Genomic DNA, 22657 nt, shown 5'->3' with positions numbered 1-22657 from the left:
CTCTGATTATAGCTCACATGCAGTTGTTGGCCAGGTAAATAAATATATGTTTTTCAGATGAGAAAGTATATATAAGAAGTACACTTCCGGTCAAAAGTTTTCGAACACCAACTAATTCAAGGGTTTTTCTTTATTTGTACTATTTTCTACATTGTAGAATAATAGTGAAGACATCAAAACTATGAAATAACACATATGGAATCATGTAGTAACCAAAAACGTGTTAAACAAATAAAAACAGATTTTAGATGTTAGATTGGTTACTTCGAGGATTTCTTTTAAATTCAGAAATGCTTGTGAAAAATTCTTTGACCTCTTGCATTCTCATTGACATTCATATTAGCATTGAAAAAAGGTGCAAGTTTAAGTTTGTTCCACCTGAGCGAGTCTGACCACAAGTCAGAGACCACTATGACACACCAAATGTGTTTGATCAATTTCTGGACAAGATCAGGTAATTTGTTGGCTACAGTCAAAGCTATGTCTTTCAACGGTGCGACTACTGTTGGCATCCAAATATTATCCAACTTGAATAAACGCTTGGAGGTGGTGTTGTCTACGGTCACACGGATATGACTTATTATTGATATCTACAGTGGGGCAAAAAAGTATTTAGTCAGCCACCAATTATGCAAGTTCTCCCACTTAAAAAGATGAGAGAGGCCTGTAATTTTCATCAGAGGTACACTTCAACTATGACAGACAAAATGAGAAAAGAAAATCACATTGTAGGATTTTTTATGAATTTATTTGCAAATTATGGTGGAAAATAAGTATTTGGTCACCTACAAACAAGCAAGATTTCTGGCTCTCACAGACCTGTAACTTCTTCTTTAAGAGGCTCCTCTGTCTTCCACTCGTTACCTGTATTAATGGCACCTGTTTGAACTTGTTATCAGTATAAAAGACACCTGTCCACAACCTCAAACAGTCACACTCCAAACTCCACTATGGCCAAGACCATAGGGTTTTTCTGCAAAGGGACCAGGACGACTGATCCGTGTAAAGGAAAGAATGAATGGGGCCATGTATCGTGAGATTTTGAGTGAAAACCTCCTTCCATCAGCAAGGGCATTGAAGATGAAATGTGGCTGGGTCTTTCAGCATGACAATGATCCCAAACACACCGCCCAGGCAACGAAGGAGTGGCTTCGTAAGAAGCATTTCAAGGTCCTGGAATGGCCTAGCCAGTCTCCAGATCTCAACCCCATAGAAAATCTTTGGAGGGAGTTGGAAGTCCGTGTTGCCCAGCAACAGCCCCAAAACATCACTGCTCTAGAGGAGATCTGCATGGAGGAATGGGCCAAAATACCAGCAACAGTGTGTGAAAACCTTGTGAAGACTTACAGAAAACGTTTGACCTCTGTCATTGCCAATAAAGGGTATATAACAAAGTATTGAGATAAACTTTTGTTATTGACCAAATACTTATTTTCCACCATAATTTGCAAATAAATTCATAAAAAATCCTACAACGTGATTTTCTGGATTTTATTTTCTAATTTTGTATGTCATAGTTAAGTGTACCTATCATGAAAATTACAGGCCTCTCTCATCTTTTTAAGTGGGAGAACTTGCACAATTGGTGGCTGACTAAATACTTTTTTGCCCCACTGTACATATCGCATTGATGTGAATCACACTGCTGCTCTCTCATTTAGCTATTTGCGCCTCACGGATTGTGGTTGTTGTTGGTGGCTGTTCACAAATCAAAATTGTATTTGAACCCAATTATGGTTCAATTCAAGAGGTTTAAGCTGCCTATATCAATCATTGTTTTTGAAACCAGTGGACAGTCAGGGAAAAACACGCTCTTGCAACAGCAGCATTGTGCGGATCCCAGCCTAGGGAATAAAAGTGGGTCTTTTATTGCTCAATCTAATTCATGCTGATAAAATAAATAAATCCATAGGCCTAATGGACACATGCTCAAACTCGCATAGTTTTGATAGACTTAAAGTTTCAATCTGTAATTCCTACATCCATTTTTGGATTTATGAATTTATGATTATATATATATATATATATATATCCATTGGTTCTTGAAGAATATGAATTATAAATGCCTCATTAGCCTAGTTTATCTGCCTTGCTTAGAACAACAGATTTTTACCTTGTCAGCTCTTGGATTCGATCCAGCAACCTTTTGGTTGCTGGCCCAATGCTGTAACCACTAGGATACCTGAATTTATTTCAATTGCCTGATTTCCTTATATGAACTGTAACTCATTAAAATCATTGAACTTGTTGCAAGTTGCGTTTATATTTTTGTTCAGTATACATCCAACAGACAGCTGATGTTAGGGAAGCTGTTGATGCAAGGCTGAGAGAAGCTACTGCAGATGACTGTCTGGTGTGAGAAAGATGACTGAAATGAAGCATCATCTAAACACCTTTGTAGTTCTTCCTTTTCCATGGAGAGCAGCCACCTACTCACAGGTGGTTTTACCCGACTGACAATCATATAGGAAATGTCATGTTTAAGACCAAGGAGGGCACAAGAGACTCCAACATTGACAAAGAATATTTGAAAGAGCAGCAATTGAAATGTAAGTGACAGTACAGAGGATGTTAGTCAGTTCCGTTAATAATTCAGAATGAATAGTCTTATTGTTGTGTATGTCTATGGCTCTGGTTGATAAATGGTCTTCCAAGCTGGGCTACACTGCCCACTACAGGCCTAATTTTAACATTCTGTCATAAAGAGTTCAACTTAATAAACTCAATATGTTAAATAAATAAATGACTATAGTAAGTGCTAAATAAAGTAACAGGGTCGAAGTTTTCATCTAAAAAGCTGCCAGAAATGTGCCAATTTCCAAACTTAAAATTTCTGTGAACATTTCTGTGAAACTATGTACATTTTACTTTTGGATTTTGAAAATAAAAATCTGAAATCAAGATGTGTCAATTTCTTTGTCGACATGCCAATTTAAAACAATGCAGCTGTTGGAGTAAACCTATTTTGACAAGCAAAGGCAAACATCATGATAAGCTTGCAAGACGAGTTTGAATAAGACATCCGTAGTTAGTGCTAAATACGGCTGCTAGAATCCTGACTAGAACCAAAAAATTTGATCATATTACTCCAGCCTCCCTACACTGGCTTCCTGTCAAAGCAAGGGCTGATTTCAAGGTTTTACTGCTAACCTACAAAGCATTACATGGGCTTGCTCTTACCTATCTCTCTGATTTGGTCCTGCCGTACAAACCTACACGTACGCTACGGTCACAAGACACAGGCCTCCTAATTGTCCCTAGAATTTCTAAGCAAATAGCTGGAGGCAGGGCTTTCTCCTATAGAGCTCAATTTTTATGGAACGGTCTGCCTACCTATGTCAGAGACGCAAACTCGGTCTCAACCTTTAAGTCTTTACTGAAGACTCATCTCTTCAGTGGGTCATATGATTGAGTGTAGTCTGGCCCAGGAGTGGGAGGGTGAACGGAAAGGCTCTGGAGCAACTAACTGCCCTTGCTGTCTCTGCCTGGCCGGTTCCCCTCTTTCCACTGGGATTCTGTGCCTCTAACCCTATTACAGGGGCTGAGTCACTGGCTTACTGGGGCTCTCTCATACCGTCCCTGGGAGGGGTGCGTCACCTGAGTGGGTTGAGTCACTGATGTGATCATCCTGTCTGGGTTGGCGCCCTCCCCCCTTGGGTTGTGCCGTGGCGGAGATCTTTGTGGGCTATACTCAGCCTTGCGTTCTAGACAACTGCGAACTTGCTCCGACTGTGAAAAATATTTTTGAAAAGTCATCCAACTCAGAATTCCATGTCGGAAACTGCCAATTTTCTAGAGCTTCAACTTTCCGACCACTGACTTCATGATTTGACCTCGTTTTATTCTGAGTCCACAGTTTTCTTGAAAGATATGCATGTCTCTTGTATGCCCCTGCAAGCTGGTTGGCATACACATCATCACACTCCCTCATCTGATTGGTAATTTCCCATGAACCGCAAGACAGCATACAGTTGAAGTTGGAAGTTTACATGCACTTAGGTTGGAGCCATTAAAACTTGTTTTTCAACCACTCCACACATTTATTGTTAACAAACTATAGTTTTGGCAAGTCGGTTAGGACATCTACTTTGTGCATGACACAAGTCATTTTTCCAACAATTGTTTACAGAAAGATTATTTCACTTATAATTCACTGTATAACAATTCCAGTGGGTCAGAAGTTAACATACACTAAGTTGACTGTGCCTTTAAACAGCTTGGACAATTCCAGAAAATTATGTCATGGCTTTAGAAATTTCTGATTGGCTAATTGACATCTTTTGAGTCAATTGGAGGTGTACCTGTGGATGTATTTCAAGGCCAACCTTCAAACTCAGTGCCTCTTTGCTTGACATCATGGGAAAATCAAAAGAAATCAGCAAAGACCTCTGAAAAAAAATGATAGACCTCCACAAGTCTGGTTCATCATTGGGAGCAATTTCCAAACACCTGAAGGTACCAAGTTCATCTGTACAAACAATAGTACGCCAGTATAAACACCAAGGGACCACGCAGCCATCTTGCCGCTCAGGAAGGAGATGCGTTCTGTCTCCTAGAGATGAACGCACTTTGGTGCGAAAAGTGCAAATCAATCTCAGAACAACAGCAAAGGACCTTGTGAAGATGCTGGAGGAAACTGGTACAAAAGTATCTATATCCACAGTAAAATGAGTCCTATATCGACATAACCCGATAGGCCGCTCAGCATGGAAAAAGCCACTGCTCCAAAACCGCCATTAAAAAAAGATGACGGTTTGCAACGGCACATGGGGACAAAGATCGTACTTTTGGAGAAATGTCCTCTGGTCTGATGAAACAAAAATAAAACTGTTTGGCCATAATGACCATTGTTATGTTTGGAGGAAAAAAGGGCGATGCTTGCAAGCTGAAGAACACCATCCCAAACAATTTAAAAGCAAAGCTACCAAATACAAATTGAGTGTATGTAAACTTCTGACCACTGGGAATGTGATGAAAGAAATAAAAGCTGAAATTAATAATTCTCCCTACTATTATTCTGACATTTCACATTCTTAAAATAAAGTGGTGATCCTAACTGACCTGAATTTTTACTAGGATTAATTGTCAGGAATTGTGAAAAACTGAGTTTTAATGTATTTGGCTGAGGTGTATGTAAACTTCCGACTTCAACTGTACGTGTCACCTCACCACCTACTCTGATTGGTCATTGCCTGAGAACCGTAAACTGGCATTTGTGTCATCACACTCCCTCATCTGATTGGTCGAGTAGGCAGGCCTTATGACTTTGTGGCTGTGGTACACTAGTGTTAAAATGTTTGGGGTCACTTAGAAATGCCCTCGTTTTTGAAAGAAAAGCAATTTTTTATCCATTAAAATAACATAAAAATAATCAGAAATACAGTGCAGACATTGTTAATGTTGTAAATGACAATTGTAGCTGGAAACGGCTGATTTTTAATGGAATATCTCCATAGGCGTACAAAGGCCCATTATCAGCAACCATCACTCTTGTGTTCCAATGGCACATTGTGTTAGCTAATCCAAGTTTATCATTTTAAAAGGGTAATTGATCATTAGAAAACCCTTTTGCAATTATGTTAGTACAGTCAAACTGTTGTGCTGTTTAAAGAAGCAATAAAACTGGCCTTTTTTAGACTAGTTGAGTATCTGGAGCATCAGCATTTGTGGGTTCGATTACAGGCTCAAAATGGCCAGAAACAAATAACTTTCTTCTGAAACTCGTCAGTCTATTCTTGTTCTGAGAAATTAAGGCTATTCCATGTGAGAAAATGCCAAGAAACTGAAGATCTCATACAACGCTGTGTACTACTCCCTTCACAGAGAAAACTGGCTCTAACCAGAATAGAAAGGAGTGGGAGGCCCCGGTGCACAAATGAGCAAAGGGACAAGTACATTAGAGTTTCTAGTTTGATAAATAGACACCTCACAAGTCCTCAACTGGCAGGTTTATTAAATAGTACCTGCAAAACACCAGTCTCAACGTCAACAGTGAAGAGGTGACTCCAGCAAAAAATACTCAGATCATAATTACATCCAGAAAATGTCCCATATCATTACGATTCTTGTTTTGTCCACACCCTTGCAAAACATGAATTGAATTATTTAAATAATTGTCGCTGAGGCCGATAATTTTTTAATCACTCAAGTTCGAAGATATTAACATTTTATATTCATCCAATGTCTGCCTTGTTTCTGTATAAAGTGATGACATCATCTCTGATCGTGCGGTTCCCTGTGCGCGTGTGCTGTTAGTCCGTATAAACCGGATACAACCCGGATATAGGCGGTCCATGAATCGGCGTATGCGGACGTGAGTAGATTTTCTTGCAAACAACGGGCGGACATCTTTGATGCGGTTTCCAGTTCTTATAAATCTTCGATTTGCGTGACATATTGATTCATTTTGTTAGCTAGGTAGCTAGCTAAGCTAACCAACCACTACGAATATTAGATTGCAGTAAAATCACATGCTCTACAGTCTTTCTTGAAATCATAACATAGTCATGTCTGGAAGCGCAGGAGAATGGTGTCTTATGGAAAGTGATCCTGGTGTTTTCACAGAATTGATCAAAGGTTTTGGTGAGTGTGCTGTATGTCAACTAGCTAGTCTACTATTACTCGATTGCCAACGAGTTCTAGTCAAGTCTGTGCAGCATTGGCTATGCATATAAATGATTGGTGTTAGTTTGCAGTCCAGCAAATTTCATGATTATATTTGCGAACCAGATTCAACTAGTTATCTGAAACCGCGAACATGCTAGCCAGGTGGCGTCGTTGATTCCACTACGGGATAATTATGAGAGCGAATAAGCATGCTACCACAACACTTAAGTGTGTATGTATCGGCGGTTACTAGTTTAGCTAGCTGACATTCCTTTAGAAACTGACAAATAAATTTCACTGCATGCCTTTCGATTGAATATTGTACTCAATATGATCAACTCGATGGATACACAGCTTGTTGGTGCAGTTCTCTGCAAATTCAAATGGCAAACTAACGTTAGATGGATAGTCCTGTCCACTAACTAAAGGTTTAAATTATGTCATAGATGGGCAACTTTGATGGAGGTGGGGGCCACAAAAAACGGAACTCGTCATGAGAGGCCGCAGTGAGAGGCCGCATATCCATATCCCCCGTGACAGCTAAGATGCATTTCATTTTTAAAGTTAATTTCCTGCAATTCTACACATTTTGCCATTGGGCGGAGAAGATTTTGCAATTTTATAACTAATTTAATGCAATTTTACTCATTTTGCTATAGGGCGGAGGCAAATGTTTCCAGTTTTTAATGACAACTGATAATCAATGGGCCCCACCCAGGTCGGTAATTCATTCAACCTTGCTTACTACAAGTTTAGACTGGTAAATTAGCTGGCCGCTAGACAATCTAAAAAAAACATTTGCTGACTTTAGTGACTGCTAATGCACAACCAAATTTCGAAATTGCACCTTGTGTATTCTGTTATAATAAACCTCAACAGTAAGTTGAGACCATGACTGATAAAACATTTTGGGGTTCTTGGACCTACAAAAGAGGGGCCATTTTGCCCATCCCAGAAGAGGGGCCAGTTTGCCCTTCCCTAGTTTATGTAATTATGTAGTAGTTAACACAGCTTTCTCCTTTCTACTAACCCAGGTTGTAAAGGAGCTCAGGTGGAAGAAATATGGAGTATGGAACCAGAGAATTTTGAAAACCTCAAGTAAGCCATGGCCCATTCCCTAATCTCTTTACTTCTAAACTCTTTACTTTTACAAGTTCATAGTATTGCAGTGGTACCAGGTTTCTCTTTCTTCCTTCAAGACCAGTTCATGGGTTGATCTTCCTGTTCAAGTGGCAACCAGGTGAGGAGCCGGGAGGATCTATCGTTCAGGATTCAAGGCTTGACAACATCTTCTTTGCCAAGCAGGTACATGGTTTGGTTTTACATCTGTATTCATTGTATGTTTTGCAGCGTTAGAACATATCCAAATTGCTCTCTGAAGTATTCTCAGAAGTCTCTTGTTTTTCTTTCTGGCACAGATTCTGCTGATAGCGGCTATTTCGAAGAGTCTACCTGTGCATTATTATTGTGATGTGGTTGTTTTTTTAACTTCAAGTTCAGTGTGTTGACTAAGTCTGCTCTGGATAAGAACGTCTGCTTAATGACTAAAATGTAAAATTACAGGATCTCATTTGATGTCTCTCCTGTCTCTCCTGTGTGTGTGCAGGTTGGCATTTATTGAGATGACTCATGTACTGGAGGCAGCTCTGGAGAGTGGTCACTAGCTGGCACAGCCGCAAAGTTATAAAGAACGATTTTTAAACCTACCCTTAACCACACTGCTAAGCCTAATGCCAAACCTTAAGTTTAATACCAAAAAGCACATTTTTGTTTTCATGAATTTTTACAATCTAGCCAATATTGCCTTTGCAGCTGGCCCATTCAGTGGAAACTGCTCAGTTCTTCCTCTAGGGAAAGACGCATGACAATAAATGTAAATAACCTGCTGTCAACCTGCTATGTGTGCTGTTTCAGGTGATAAACAATGCATGTGCTACCCAGGCCATTGTGAGCGTGCTGCTGAACTGTACCCACTCTGACATGCTGTTGGGAGAGACACTCACAGAGTTCAGAGAGTTTTCACTCAGCTTTGATGCAGCTGTAAGTTGATACTGATTATTGGGGCAGCATTTAGTTTCTGTCTGTTTTTTGTCCTTGAGATGTGCATAACACCTAGCCTGGTTGACGTGACCCATGTGGTACACAGCGAAGAAGAGCTGTGACATACTGGTCTGGACAGGAGGCAATTTGTTGGTATAATATTTGCCCAGACATTGAGAGACTTGATTTGGTTCTCTCAAAAGTTCTTCCCTCTGGGGTCTGAACTCGTGGTGTTTGGATTTGAAAATGCAACAGTTGTAAGGGAAGGGGGTGTCGCTCGGGAAATGTGTGTGGCTTTGTATTTTTTTGAGTGAGAGAAACGGAGGATAACCATCCACAGTAAAATCCCAGCCACCTTCGTTATTGATGCATCGTGCAGACATTAAACAGACCCTGAAGTCAGGAGACAACATAAAACTCACACATTGATGATATTCTCTCTCCTATAAAGATGAAAGGTCTGGCTCTCAGCAACTCTGAAGTTATTCGACAAGTTCACAACAGCTTTGCCAGGTGAGTTGACTTTTCATTTCAGCGGGATAGTTTATCACTGCTAACGTCACTAGATTAATCGAAGGCTTGGCTCTAAGTAGACAAACTGCCATTTTTGATTGAATGTTTTTCATAAGACATTACCCACAGAGCTGAAAATGAAGAGAATAAAGGCTTTGGCTTTAATACCATGTTAGTTTCTCTGCTAATGAAAGCTAAAACTGTCGTCTTTATTGTGTTCAGACAGCAGATGTTTGAGTTTGACGCCAAGTCTTCTGCAAAGGATGAGGATGCGTTCCACTTTGTGAGCTACGTCCCTGTCAACGGCAGGCTCTATGAGCTGGACGGCCTACGTGAAGGACCCATCGACCTCGGTACGCACACTGGTCATATTTAGCTTTATAGATATATAAAGTTGCTGTTTTGTCCTACATATAATGTTTGTAGTCTTTCATAGTAGCAGTTTTGGTTAGCTTTGTTAATTTGACATAAGCTGCTGTTTCAGATTCTTTTAGGTTTTATATACTTTTAGCTTTTAAGTGTTTTATGTTTAAAAATTCTAGTGAATTGTGACTGTGTGGCCAGTAGTGCAGTTAATCTCGTCTTGAACCTGACACATTCTTCAGAAACACCCTAGATGATTATCTACACAAAGGTTCCACAACTGGCGTGTTTTTATTTTATTGTTGGACATAAAATACTTTAAAAACACAAGCAAATCAGCTCCAAATTATCTTAATTTTGGAATCTGTTCCAAAGTTTTCCTACACATAATATACAGTTTATTTAACTAGGCAAGTCCGTTAAGAACACATTTTTCTTTACAATGACGTCCTAGGAACAGTGGGTTAACTGCCTTGTTCAGGGGCAGAACGACAGATTTTTACCATGTCAACTCAGGGATTTGATCTAGCAACCTTTCGGTTACTGGCCCAACACTCTAGGCTACCTGCCGCCCCAACATCGTATACAAATTTTAAGCAAGGTTTGAAATTGTTTTAGTCAAATATGAAATCTGTTTGGGCTTCTTGGTCAATTTGCAGTCTATAAATGATTTGTCATTAGGTTCTGGCCCCCTGACCATCCGCTCAAGAAAAATTGTCCCGTGGATAAATCTAGTAGTGATGATTGATCCATGATCTACACTTTATGCTTGTTTTGTGTTTCAGGTGTGTGCAACCAGGACGATTGGATCAACGCAGTTCGGCCAGTGATTGAGAAAAGAATACAGAAGTAAATATATTTTTTACAAGTAAATATACCATGGTAAATAAGTGTCATATATGGTTGCTGTTTGTGTTGCTCATTGTGCTACGCAACTTCTAACCGACTCAATTATCAGAAAATAAAATCTAAAACGACTGCATCTTCCGTCCTTGGTATCAGGTACAGTGAGGGAGAGATCCGCTTCAACCTGATGGCCATTGTGTCCGACAGGAAGATGATTTACGAGAGGAAAATAGCTGAACTGCAGATCCAGCTAACAGAGGTAAGTGGTGTTGCAGTTATTCATGGTGCAGCCCTCAGGCCTGGACGATACAATTACCTGCCACCAAGGCCATGAATAGACTTCCACCCATGTCACTGCCATTGATCAAGTCCTTTAAAATGTCTGCTTATGATGAAAGAAACATCTATCCTATCTGTGTTAAGTAATGTTAGTGTCATCCCAGAATTTCCGTTAGCCGGTTATTGCCTGGTTTTTGCTGATTTAAATACATAAAAACCGACATATAATAATTTGGATGAGATAAATATCCTCTATAAATCAAATTAGCTATGCACGGGGAGGTTGTATTTCATTCGTGTTATTTGTCTATCTTGCCTGTCTTCTTTGCCTGTCTTGTCTTGAATTTGCGCTCTCACTGACAATCTTGCAACACTGTATCATGGTAGTGCCCGCAATGTTTCCCGGCACAAGTGAGTCTGTGACAGACATGACTGTATGCAAACAGGGGACAAATGTTCAGGTATTTTGACGTTTTGCTCGATTAATCTCCCTAAAAGACAATTTACAGAAATGTCCACCAAGGAGGAGTATTTAGATGAAGTGATATTGCTTCCTTCTCTTCCTCTAGTCTAAAGTCTGGTTGAGCAGCTAGCTTAAAAATGTCCAAAACAGTACAAATCAAGCTAGCTGGTTAACTAGCAACTGTATAAAGGATGAAGGCACATACAAGTGGAGATATACATTTATACAGAAACTGATTTTTACAAGCCTGGTGGACAGAGGGAGACGTGCATTGTTCTAGCTACCATTCACTTCGTTGGCTAACAATCTTCCTTGCATATTAACTACAGTCTCTTCCATGCGGTTACAGTGGGCAGTGGACACTCCTCAAAACACATTGCCCTACACGTGGTGGTATTCAGATGGGTTTCTATTTCATATGGCTGGTAAATCTCGCATTTGTCCGGCAAACTAAAATCTGGTTTGACATTTGACCGAATGGAAATTCTGTCTCACTCTTTCTCCAGGAAGAGCCAATGGACACAGACCAGAGCAGCACCCTCCTCAGCTCACTCCAATCAGAAATCGCAAAGTATCAGCTGCTGATCGATGAGGAGAATCAGAAGCTCCAACGATACAAGGTGTGTTCGCTGACCGTCAGATAATATAATATGGGCATTTTAGAAGATATGCAGTCATTTCAATACTATATTATAACGCTTGATGTTTTTCTTGAACATTGTGTGTGTACATATTTTTTGTTGTAGATTGAAAACATCCGACGAAAGCACAACTACCTACCCTTCATCATGGAACTGCTGAAGACACTGGCTGAATACCAGCAGTTGATACCATTGGTGGAAAAGGTGAGGAACAGCTGAGGCCAGGAACGTGAATTTGGTGTATAATATTATTTTATGTTATGATATTTGAAGGTACTCTACAAACCGTTGTGTTAAATGCACAATTTTGAGTTCTCTACCAGGGGAGCAAAACCAAACAAGAACACACTTTTTTTTTTTGAGAGAGAAACGGAACTGTGAACAAAACAAACTTTTTATTTTCAAATTAAGTTTATTGGTTGCATAAAAAGATTTGCAGATATTATAGCAGGTGCAGCGAAATGCTTATGTTACTAGTTCCAACAGTGCAACAGAATGTCTAGCAAATTCAAATCAAGAAATGCCTGAATGATAAATATATGGTGTGTGTAGACCATATATAATTTGTAAAACAAAATTGTATGCACAGTAGTAGGTATATTAGGATGACCTACATTGAGAATACAGCATATACATTGGGGCAAAAAAAGTATTTAGTCAGCCACCAATTGTGCAAGTTCTCCCACTTAAAAAGATGAGAGGCCTGTAATTTATCATAGGTACACTTCAACTATGACAGACAAAATGAGAAAAAAATCCAGAAATTCACATTGTAGGATTTTTAATGAATTTATTTGCAAATTATGGTGGAAAATAAACTTTTGTTATTGACCAAATACTTCTCAATACTTTGTTATATACCCTTTGTTGGCAATGACAGAGGTCAAACGTTTTCTGTAAGTCTTCACAACGTTTTCACACACTGTTGCTGGTATTTTGGCCCATTCCTCCATGCAGATCTCCTCTAGAGCAGTGATGTTTTGGGGCTGTTGCTGGGCAACACGGACTTCCAACTCCCTCCAAAGATTTTCTATGGGGTTGAGATCTGGAGACTGGCTAGGCCACTCCAGGACCTTGAAATGCTTCTTACGAAGCCACTCCTTCGTTGCCCGGGCGGTGTGTTTGGGATCACTGTCATGCTAAAAGACCCAGCCACGTTTCCTCTTCAATGGCCTTGCTGATGGAAGGAGGTTTTCACTCAAAATCTCACGATACATGGCCTCATTCATTCTTTCCTTTACACGGATCAGTCCCTTTGCAGAAAAACAGCCCCAAAGCATGTTTCCCCCATGCTTCACAGTAGGTATGGTGTTCTTTGGATGCAACTCAGCATTCTTTGTCCTCCAAACACGACGAGTTGAGTTTTTACCAAAAAGCTCTATTTTGGTTTCATCTGACCATATGCCATTCTCCCAATCTTCTGGATCATCTAAATGCTCTCTAGAAAACTTCAGACGGGCCTAGACATGTACTGGCTTAAGCAGGGGGACACGTCTGGCACTGCAGGATTTGAGTCCCTGGCGGCGTAGTGTGTTACTGATGGTAGGCTTTGTTACTTTGGTCCCAGCTCTCTGCAGGTCATTCACTAGGTCCCCCCGTGTGGTTCTGGGATCTTTGCTCACCGTTCTTGTGATCATTTTGACCCCACGGGGTGAGATCTTGCGTGGAGCCCCAGATCGAGGGAGATTATCAGTGGTCTTGTATGTCTTCCATTTTCTAAAAATTGCTCCGACAGTTGATTTCTTCAAACCAAGCTGCTTACCTATTGCAGATTCAGTCTTCCCAGCCTGGTGCAGGTCTACAATTTTGTTTCTGGTGTCCTTTGACAGCTCTTTGGTCTTGGCCATAGTGGAGTTTGGAGTGTGACTGTTTGAGGTTGTGGACAGGTGTCTTTTATACTGATTACAAGTTCAAACAGGTGCCATTAATACAGGTAATGAGTGGAGGACAGAGGAGCCTCTTAAAGAAGAAGTTACAGGTCTGTGAGAGCCAGAAATCTTGCTTGTTTGTAGGTGACCAAATACTTATTTTCCACCATAATTTGCAAATAAATTCATAAAAAATCCTACAATGTGATTTTTCTGGATTTTCTTTTCTCATTTTGTCTGTCATAGTTGAAGTGTACCTCTGATGAAAATTACAGGCCTCTCATCTTTTTAAGTGGGAGAACTTGCACAATTGGTGGCTGACTAAATACTTTTTTGCCCCACTGTACATACCTACACAGTAAGTAAAGAACAGTATGTGAAGTGACCAGTGTTCAATGTCTCTCATATATGGCATTCGTCTCAAACTTAATCATGACATGCCAGCAACAAACACTGACACTACACATCCAAGTATAACTGATCAAATCATGAAAGACAAGCATTGTAATTTTGAATTCTGTGAAGTGGTTGTGGAAGCGGTGAAAAATGAGTTGTCTATGGAGAATTACTGAGGATAATAGCAGATGATATTGCCACTCCTATTTGCCATATCTTCAATCTAAGCCTACTAGAAAGTGTGTGCCCCTCAGGCCTGGAGGGAAGCAAAAGTCATTCTGCTACCCAAGAATAGTAAAGCCCCCTTAACTGGCTCAAATAGCTGACCAATCAGCTTGCTACCAACCCTTAGTAAAAACTTGGGAAATAATTGTTTGACCAGATACAATGTTAGTTTACTTTAAACCGACTTTCAGCACGCTTATAGGGAAGGACATTCATCAAGCAGGGCACTTACACAAATGACTGACTGGCTGAGAGGGATTGATGCTAAAAATATTGTGGGGAGTTTTGTTATGATTCAGTGCAGCTTTTGACATTATCGACCAAAGTCTGCTGCTTGAAAAACTTAATGCGTTATGAATTTACACCCCCTGCTATATTGTGGATAAAGAGTTACCTGTCTACCAGAACAGTGTGTTCTTTATTGAAAGCCTCCAACATAATCCAGGTAGAATCAGGAATTCCCCATAGCAGCTGTCTAGGCCCTTTATTTTTTTCAAACATTACTAATGACATGTTTTTAAGTAAAGCCAGAGTGTCTATGTATGCGGCTGACTCGGCACTATACATGCCAGTTACTACAGTGGCTGAAATGACTGCCACACTTAACAAGAAGCTGCAGTTAGTTTCAGAATGGGTGGCAAGGAATAAGTTAGTCCTAAATATTTCAACTAAATTTTGTAATGAATAATGTGGAAATTGAGCAAGTAGAGGTGACTAAACTGCTTGGAGTTACCCTGGATTGTAAACTGTCATGGTCAAAACCATGTAAATAATGGTATTATGGAGGCTCCTCTGAGGAAGGGGAGGACCATCCTCAGTAAATTTCATAAGTTCTAAAACATTCAAAGTTGTACTTTTTTTTAGATAACTATTCTAAATATAATCACGTCACCAAATGACTGATTTAATTCACACTATTTTGCAAAGATCTACAGTAGCCTCAACAGTACTCTGTAGGGTAGCACCATGGTGTAGCCGGAGGACACCTAGCTTCCGTCCTCCCCTGGGTACATTGACTTCAATACAAAACCTAGGAGGCTCACGGTTCTCACCCCCTTCATAGACTTACACAGTAATTATGACAGGCTGGAGGACGTCCTCCGGAAGTTCTCCAGCCTATCAGAGCTCTACAGCATGAACTGACATGTTTGTCCGGCCAATTAAAGGATTAGAGAATTTACCTAGTACTGGAAGCATGAGCTACAGCTAGCTAGCACTGCACTGTATACAATGTGGTGTTTAGTTGACTGAGAGAGACAATAGTTTAACAGTTTTGAAAAATATGTGATTCTTCCAAAATGAAGGAGAAGCAAGAGAAATTGATATTTCTAATTTGTTTTGTTTCACTTACCTAGCAAATGTAGATGGCATCCCTCTGTTTGAATAGGCTAAACTAGCTATGTTAGCTATCTAACACAACACTGGAACTCTTCCAAGGTAAGCTTTTGGTATTACTAATTTATTGCCACCGGGGCCTACCGGTATAACTAATTACCGACGGTACACTGTTTCTCCATGATTGTAGCGGGTTGACTAACACGTTCTATTAGCTATGCTGACTATGAAGTTAGTTTAGCTAATATGGTGACAACGATATAGGCTGTTTGTAGAGGTTTGTCTTGGAATTCTTTGTTGTTGCCTGGTCACATACAGCTGATTTGTTGTGCACTAAAGTCCACAAGGGAAGAAAAGGAATACAACGTGGCTGTTATGAGTGAACTCTGTTTTTAAGTGTGATCAAGGGTGTATTCTTTTTGCCGATTTCTGATCAAATGTTTCTTAAAAGGAACAAAATGGGGATCCACATACCTGAATTTGTTTGCAACTGTTGGACTGATGATTACACCCTATATCAGCTAGATGCAGGCAAGACTGCGAGGCGGTATTGAATCTCACTGTCTGTCACTTCAAATTAGTCTCTCAACCTGTGTAAACTTTACGTTGTAAACTTTCATAGGCTAGGTTGTAGCAACCTCATGATGGGCATAGGGGAAATTTGATTATCATTTCGCTGTTGCATTGAACTGGGTGTATGGAATATGAATGGCTGTTATCCAGTACGCTGTAATAGATATAAGGCTATGCTTGTGAAGAAAGAGAAAAAATAGTAAGCCCTCATCTTAAACGGCACTGACCACCACAGGTTGATACAACAGTAGCTAGGATGGGAAGAAGTCCGTCCATAATAAAGCTTCTTAACAACAATATCAACAAGACAGGTCCAACAGGTCCTAATTTTCTCACCAGGATTACTGTTCAATCGTGTGGTCAGGTGCCACAGAGGGACCTTTGAAAGTTACAATAGGCTCCGAACAGGGCAGCACAGCTTGCCTTTAAATGTACACGGAGAGCTAACATTAATAATATGCATGTAAATCTCTCATGGCTCAAATTGGAGGAGATGTTGATTTCATCACTACTTGTTTTTTGTAAGAAGTGATGACATGCTGAATGCACCGAGGTGTCTGTTTAAACAACTAGCACACAGCTCGGACACCCATGCATACCCAAGAAGATATGCCACCAGAGGTTTCTTTACAATCCCCAAGTAAAGAACAGACTATGGGAGGCACACAGTACAGCATAGAGCCATGACTACATGGAACTATTCCACATCAAATCACATTTAATTTGCCACTTGCACCGAATACAACCGGTGTCGGTGTACAATTCACCAAGCGTTGGATTGTTCATCCACTAATAGGGAACGTGAGCCGGGATTAGACCGTCGTGAGACAGGTTAGTTTTACCATACTGATGATGTGTTGCAATAGTAATCCTGCTGTAATCCTTACAGTGAAATGCTTACTTTCAAGCCCTTGACCAACAATGCAGTTTTAAGAAAAATAAGTGTTAAGTAATAAAAATAACATCATTAAAGAGTAGCAGTAAAATAACAGTATCAGTATATACAGGGGGTACCGGTACAGAGTCGATGTGCGCGGGCACAGGTTAGTCGAGGTAATTGAGGAAATATGTAGGTTGGGGTATTATATTTTTTCGCCCCAATTTTGTAGTATCCAATTATTAGTAGTTACTATCTTGTCTCATCGCTACAACTCCCGTACGGGCATCGGGAGAGACTAAGGTCATGCGTCCTCCGAAACACAACCCAACCAAGCCGCACTGCTTCTTAACACAGCGCGCATCCAACCCGGAAGCCAGCCGCACCAATGTGTCGGAGGAAACACCGTGCACCTGGCAACCTTGGTTACCGTGCACTGCGCCCGGCCCGCCACAGGAGTCACTGGTGCACGATGAGACAAGGATATCCCTACCGGCCAAACCCTCCCTAACCCGGCCGACGCTAGGCCAATTGTGCGTCGCCCCACGGACCTCCCAGTCGCGGCCGGCTGCGACAGAGCGCGAACCCAGAGTCTGGTGGCACAGCTAGCGATGCAGTGCCCTAGCCCACTGCGCCACCTGGGAGGCTAGGTTGAGTTATTAAAGTAACTATGCATAGATAATAACCAGATTAGCAGCAGCGTTAAGAGTGGGTGGGGGACGACGACGACAATGCAAATAGTCTGGGTAGTGTGCACACAGCTGTTAAGAAGCCTTTTGGACATAGACTTGGTGCTCTGGTACCACTTGCCGTGCGGTAGCCGAGAGTACAGTCTATGACTAGGGTGGCTGGAGTCTGACAATTTTTAGGGCCTCCCTCTGACATACCCGGCAGTGATGCAACCAGTCAGGATGCGCTCTGGTGCAGCTGTAGGTCTTTTTGAGGATCTGGGGAATAGGCTTTTTCGTGCCCTCTTCACATCTGTCTTTGTGTTTGGACCATGATAGTTTGATGTGGACACAAAGGAACTTGAAGCTCTCAACCTGCTCACTACAGTCCTGTTGCTGAGAATGGGGCTGTGCTTGGTCCTCCTTTTCCTGTAGTCCACAATCATCTCCTTTGTCTTGATCACGTTGAGGGAGAGGTTGTTATCCTGGCACCACACGGCCAGGTCTCTGACCTCCCTATAGGCTGTCTCATCATTTTCCATGATCAGGGATACAGCTGTTGTGTCGTCAAACTTAATGATGGTGTTTGAGTCATGCCTGGCCGTGCGGTTATGGGTGTACAGGAGGGGACTGAGCACGCACCCTTGAGGGGCCCCCATGTTGAGGATCAGCATGGCAGATGTGTTGTTACCTACCCTCACCACCTTGTGGTGGCCCATCAGGAAGTCCTGAATCCAGTTGGAGAGAGGTGTTTAGTCCCAGAGTCCTTAGCTTAGTGGAGAGCTTTGAGGGCGCTATGGTGTTGAACACTGAGCTGTAGTCAATGATCAGGTAACTGATGCAAGTCGTAGAATCCGACTAATAAATACACCTCATGGAACAGCAGGGACTGTGAAGAGAAATACACGCACACAGACGCTTGCACACACACTCTACACATGTGTATTGTAGTGTAGATGTGTAATACTGTTATGTGGTTTTATGTGTAATGTAAGTGCCTTAATGTGTTTGGATCCCAGGAGGAGTAGCTGCTGCCTTGGCGACAGCTAGTGGTGATCCCTAATAAATACAAAAGGTGTAGGGCAGAGTACTGGGCAGGTAGCTGGTTAGTGATGGCTGTTCAACAGTCTGATAGCCTGGTGATAGCTGTTTCTCAGTGTCTTGTTCCTGGCTCTGATGCACCTTTACCTTCTATCTGCTAGCAGAGTGATCAGACATTGGATTGGATTAAGGATCTACTTGGGCTTCCTTTAACACCGGGTATTAGGGACCATACCTAATTTCTTCAGCTGCCTGAGGTTGAAGAGGCGCTGTTGCTCTACCTTCACCACAGTGTCGGTGTGGTGAGACCCTTTCAGGCCCTCGGTCAAAAGCTTCAAGGTCCTTGGCGTGCACATCTCCACCGCGGTCCTGTCTGTGTATGTGTGTGTGGGGGGGGGGGGGGGTGGGTGCTCCCTCTATATCCTGTAGTCAACTATCAACTTTGTTTTGTTGACATTGAGGGAGAGGTTATTTTCATGGCACCAATCCAGTCTTGAGAACTGGTAATGTCATCTTTAGTTCCAAAAATATTCCTCATGTCTGGTATGTGATTTGGTGAAGTTGTGTTTGTATTAGTCTAAACACTTTCCAATTCAGTCCATGATGATCAGTGCTTCATGCCAAGCCCCCTCAATGTCCACCCCCTCTCTCGCTCTCTCCCCACCCATGAAATTTTAGTCGCATCTCACGCCTGCGCTTTTCTCACCAATCAAACATCTAAACAACTATCTTACCTGTTTCACAGTAAGCTTTTGTGCTAATTGGTGGAGTGCATTTTAATGAGCGAAATGTAAAAACAATGTTGATTTCACAGGTAAATAAAAATGAGCCAAAAGGTAAAATATTAACCTTTTTTTTTTTTTGGTTCGTACCGGTTCAGAATGTTTTTTTTCTGCCATGGTCAGAACACCGTAACGGTAAATAATTACCATTCCAACCCCTGTTCTGAACTAATTTGAGTGTAGTTCTTCATATACAACTGATGCCCACTAGAGGGTAGTATTAACCTATCATAGACACCTGCTCACTGGTGCTAAACTATTTAATGTATTTGTGTGTTCTGCTCCCCAGGCAAAAGAGAAGCAGAGTGCCAAAAAAGTCCAGGAAGCAAAGTGACCCCACAAACACACGCACTTGTCAGTCATCTTATTCATGTGAAAGGCCATGGACCCTCTCCCCACAATTGTATCCTGTGAACCCCCCCCGCCAGACATGAGCACATGTGGTGGGACAGAGAACTGTGTTCACTGTCCCACCCAGGTCTACCCTTCAGCTGTAATGCATGCCTGGAAAGATATGTTTAAATGGGCTTGTCTTATTTTCATAATAAAAATGTTTAGATGTTCGAACATGCTGTAGTTTTATTGTTAAATGCATTTCATCATTGTGGCCTACATGGTCAAGTGTGTCATTTTTAATAGTTGTTGGGTAGCCTAGCGGTTAGACCATTGGGCCAGTAACTGAAAGGTTGCTAGTTTGACAGATTTACCTAGTCAGTTCAGGGATTCAATCTGCCCTTGAGCAAGACACTTAACCCTAATTGCTCCAGAGTCGCCGTCAATACCGACTTAACCATCGGTGTGCACGTTTGAAACATGACAAATATAAGCGCCCCCTATCTTTAGATAAAAAAGTGCCACTCTGTCTTAAACAGTGGTGTAAAAATACTAAAGTTGTTTTTGGGGTATCTGTACTTTACTATTTATATTTTTGACAACTACATTTCTAAAAAAAATGATGTACTTTTTACTCCATACATTTTCTCTTGACACCAAAAAGTACTTTTGGGTGTCATTTTGAATGCTTAGCAGGATTGTAAAATGGTCAATTTCATACACTTATCCAGAGAACATCCTGGTCATCCTTACTGCCTGTGCTCTGGGGGACTCACTAAACACATGCTTTATTTGTAAATTATGTCTGAGTGTTGGAATGTGACACTGGCTTTGTGTAAATTAAAAAAACAATTGTGTAGTCTGGTTTGCTTAACATAAGGAAATTTAAACCATTGTTTTACTTTTTGATACTTAAATATATTAACTACATTTACTTCAGTATATTTAAAACCAAATAGTTTGACTTTACTCAAGCATAATTTGACTGGGTTAGTCATTTTCTATTAAGGTATCTTTTACTTTTACTCAAGTTTGACAATTGGGTACTTTTTCCATCACTGGTCTTAAATGAACGTACCACCACACCAAGTTAAAATGCTTTAGATTAGTGGTAGTCAATCCTCAAGGCATTCCTAGTTGGTCACCAAACATTTTAGTAGAAAAGTCAACGATAAAGACTTGCCCTTTTTTACATTTTTATTTTCTCTCTGTGGATGGTGAACTTGATTTAGAAGCCCTACTGGGTAAGCGAAATGTGCCTATTTTTAACTATTTTATTAGTCTGCCTACTTGACTGGGATATCTGTGGCTAAATTGATCTCCCGTGTGGCTTAGTTAGTAGCGTATGTTGCTTGCAGTGCCAGGGTTGAACTCACTATTGTAAGTGGCTCTGCAAAAGATTGTCTGCTAAATGACAAAAATGTAAATTGAGTGCGTTTACGGCGCTGGCCAATTGGATAGCTCAAATCACTGTGCCTCTGGGATGCTGGCCTTCTAGGCAGAGTTCATCTATCCAGTGTCTGTGTTCTTTTGCCCATCTTAATCTTTTTATTGGCCAGCCTGAGATGTGGCTTTTTCTTTGCAACTCTGCCTCGAAGGCCAGCATCCCGGATTCACATCTTCACTGTTGACATTAAGACTGGTGTTTTGCTGGTACTATTTAATGTTTCTCAAACTAGACACTAATGTACTTGTCGTCTTGCTCAGTTGTGCACCGGGGCCTCCCACTCTTTCTAATCTGGTTACAACCAGTTTGCGCTGTTCTGTGAAGGGAGTAGTACACAGCGTTGTACGAGATCTTCAGTTTTTTGGCAATTTCTCAGATGGAATAGCCTTCATTTCTCAGAACAAGAATAGACTGATGAGTTTCAGAAGAAAGTTTGTTTGTTTATTGCCATTTTGAGCCTGTAAATGAACCCACAAATGCTGATGCTCCAGATACTCAACTAGTCTAAAGGCCAGTTGTATTGCTTCTTTAATCAGAACAACAGTTTGACTGTACTAACATAATTTCAAAAGGGTTTTCTAATGATCAATTACCCTTTTAAAATGAAACTTGGATTAGCTAACACAACGTGCCATTGGAACACAGGAGTGATGGTTGCTGATAATGAGCCTCTGTACGCCTATGTAGATATTCCATAAAAAATCTGCCAGCTACCATAGTCATTTACAACATTAACAATGTCTACACTGTATTTCTGATAATTTTAGTGCACAAAAAATGTGTTTTTCTTTCAAAACAAGGACATTTTTAAGTGACCCCAAACTTTGTAGCACTAGTGTATATACAGTTGAAATCGGAAGTTTACATATACATTTAAAATCAGTTCTTCACAATTTCTGACATTTAATCCGAGTAAGAATTCCCTGTTTTAGGTCACCACTTCATTTTCTGAATGTGAAATGTCAGAATAATAGTAGAGAGAATGATTGATTCATTTCAGCTTTTATTTCTTTCATCACATTCCCAGTGGGTCAGAAGTTTACATACGTTCAATTAGTATTTCGTAGCATTGCCTTTTTAAATGGTTTAACTTGGGTCAAACGTTTCGGTTAGCCTTCCACAAGCTTCCCACAATAAGTTTTGGCCCATTCCTCCTGACAGAGCTGGTGTAAACTAGTCAGGTTTGTAGGCCTCCTTGCTCACACATGCTTTTTCAGTTCTGACCACAAATTTTTTGTAGGATTGAAGTGCAGGCTTTGTGATGGCCACTCCAATACCTTGACTTTGTTGTCCTTACGCCATTTTGCCACAACTTTGAACGTATGCTTGGGGTCATTGTCCATTTGGAAGACCCATTTGCG

General features: G+C 40.9%; 1 protein-coding gene across 8 annotated transcripts; it reads left to right on the top strand.

Annotated features, from left to right (window-relative positions):
- The first annotated feature begins 6288 nt into the window (after positions 1–6288).
- On the top strand, positions 6289–20708 carry LOC139406725 (ubiquitin carboxyl-terminal hydrolase isozyme L5-like). 8 transcript variants are annotated; one of them, XM_071149687.1, is made up of 13 exons: positions 6289–6582; positions 7053–7169; positions 7266–7324; positions 7641–7704; positions 7806–7911; positions 8521–8646; positions 9098–9159; positions 9382–9512; positions 10308–10371; positions 10525–10627; positions 11617–11730; positions 11857–11955; positions 19806–20708. In XM_071149687.1, exons 4-13 carry the CDS (start codon positions 7676–7678, stop codon positions 19848–19850), a joined length of 879 nt encoding a protein of 292 aa, XP_071005788.1. In that variant the 5' UTR covers positions 6289–6582; positions 7053–7169; positions 7266–7324; positions 7641–7675; the 3' UTR covers positions 19851–20708. The 8 variants fall into 8 exon arrangements, with proteins under 8 accessions (XP_071005788.1, XP_071005785.1, XP_071005789.1 ...); XM_071149686.1 differs by having other exon boundaries at positions 6310–6582; positions 7053–7145; XM_071149685.1 differs by having other exon boundaries at positions 6294–6582; positions 7053–7324.
- Positions 20709–22657: the final 1949 nt, after the last annotated feature.

The sequence above is a fragment of the Oncorhynchus clarkii genome, chromosome 4, assembly GCF_045791955.1.
Source record: "Oncorhynchus clarkii lewisi isolate Uvic-CL-2024 chromosome 4, UVic_Ocla_1.0, whole genome shotgun sequence".
Classification (NCBI taxonomy): Eukaryota; Metazoa; Chordata; class Actinopteri; order Salmoniformes; family Salmonidae; genus Oncorhynchus; species Oncorhynchus clarkii.
The sequence above is the reverse complement of the archived record's forward strand: the minus strand, read 5'-3'. Positions and strand labels throughout refer to the sequence as shown.

Bases quoted from the DNA above. Each gene is read 5' to 3' on its own strand.
- LOC139406725 (XM_071149684.1), top strand. From the start codon at position 6,507: ATGTCTGGAAGCGCAGGAGAATGGTGTCTTATGGAAAGTGATCCTGGT. The intron at 9,513-10,307 runs GTACGCACACTG...TTTGTGTTTCAG, and splicing joins TGAAGGACCCATCGACCTCG to GTGTGTGCAACCAGGACGAT. The intron at 11,731-11,856 runs GTGTGTTCGCTG...TTTTTGTTGTAG, and splicing joins AGAAGCTCCAACGATACAAG to ATTGAAAACATCCGACGAAA.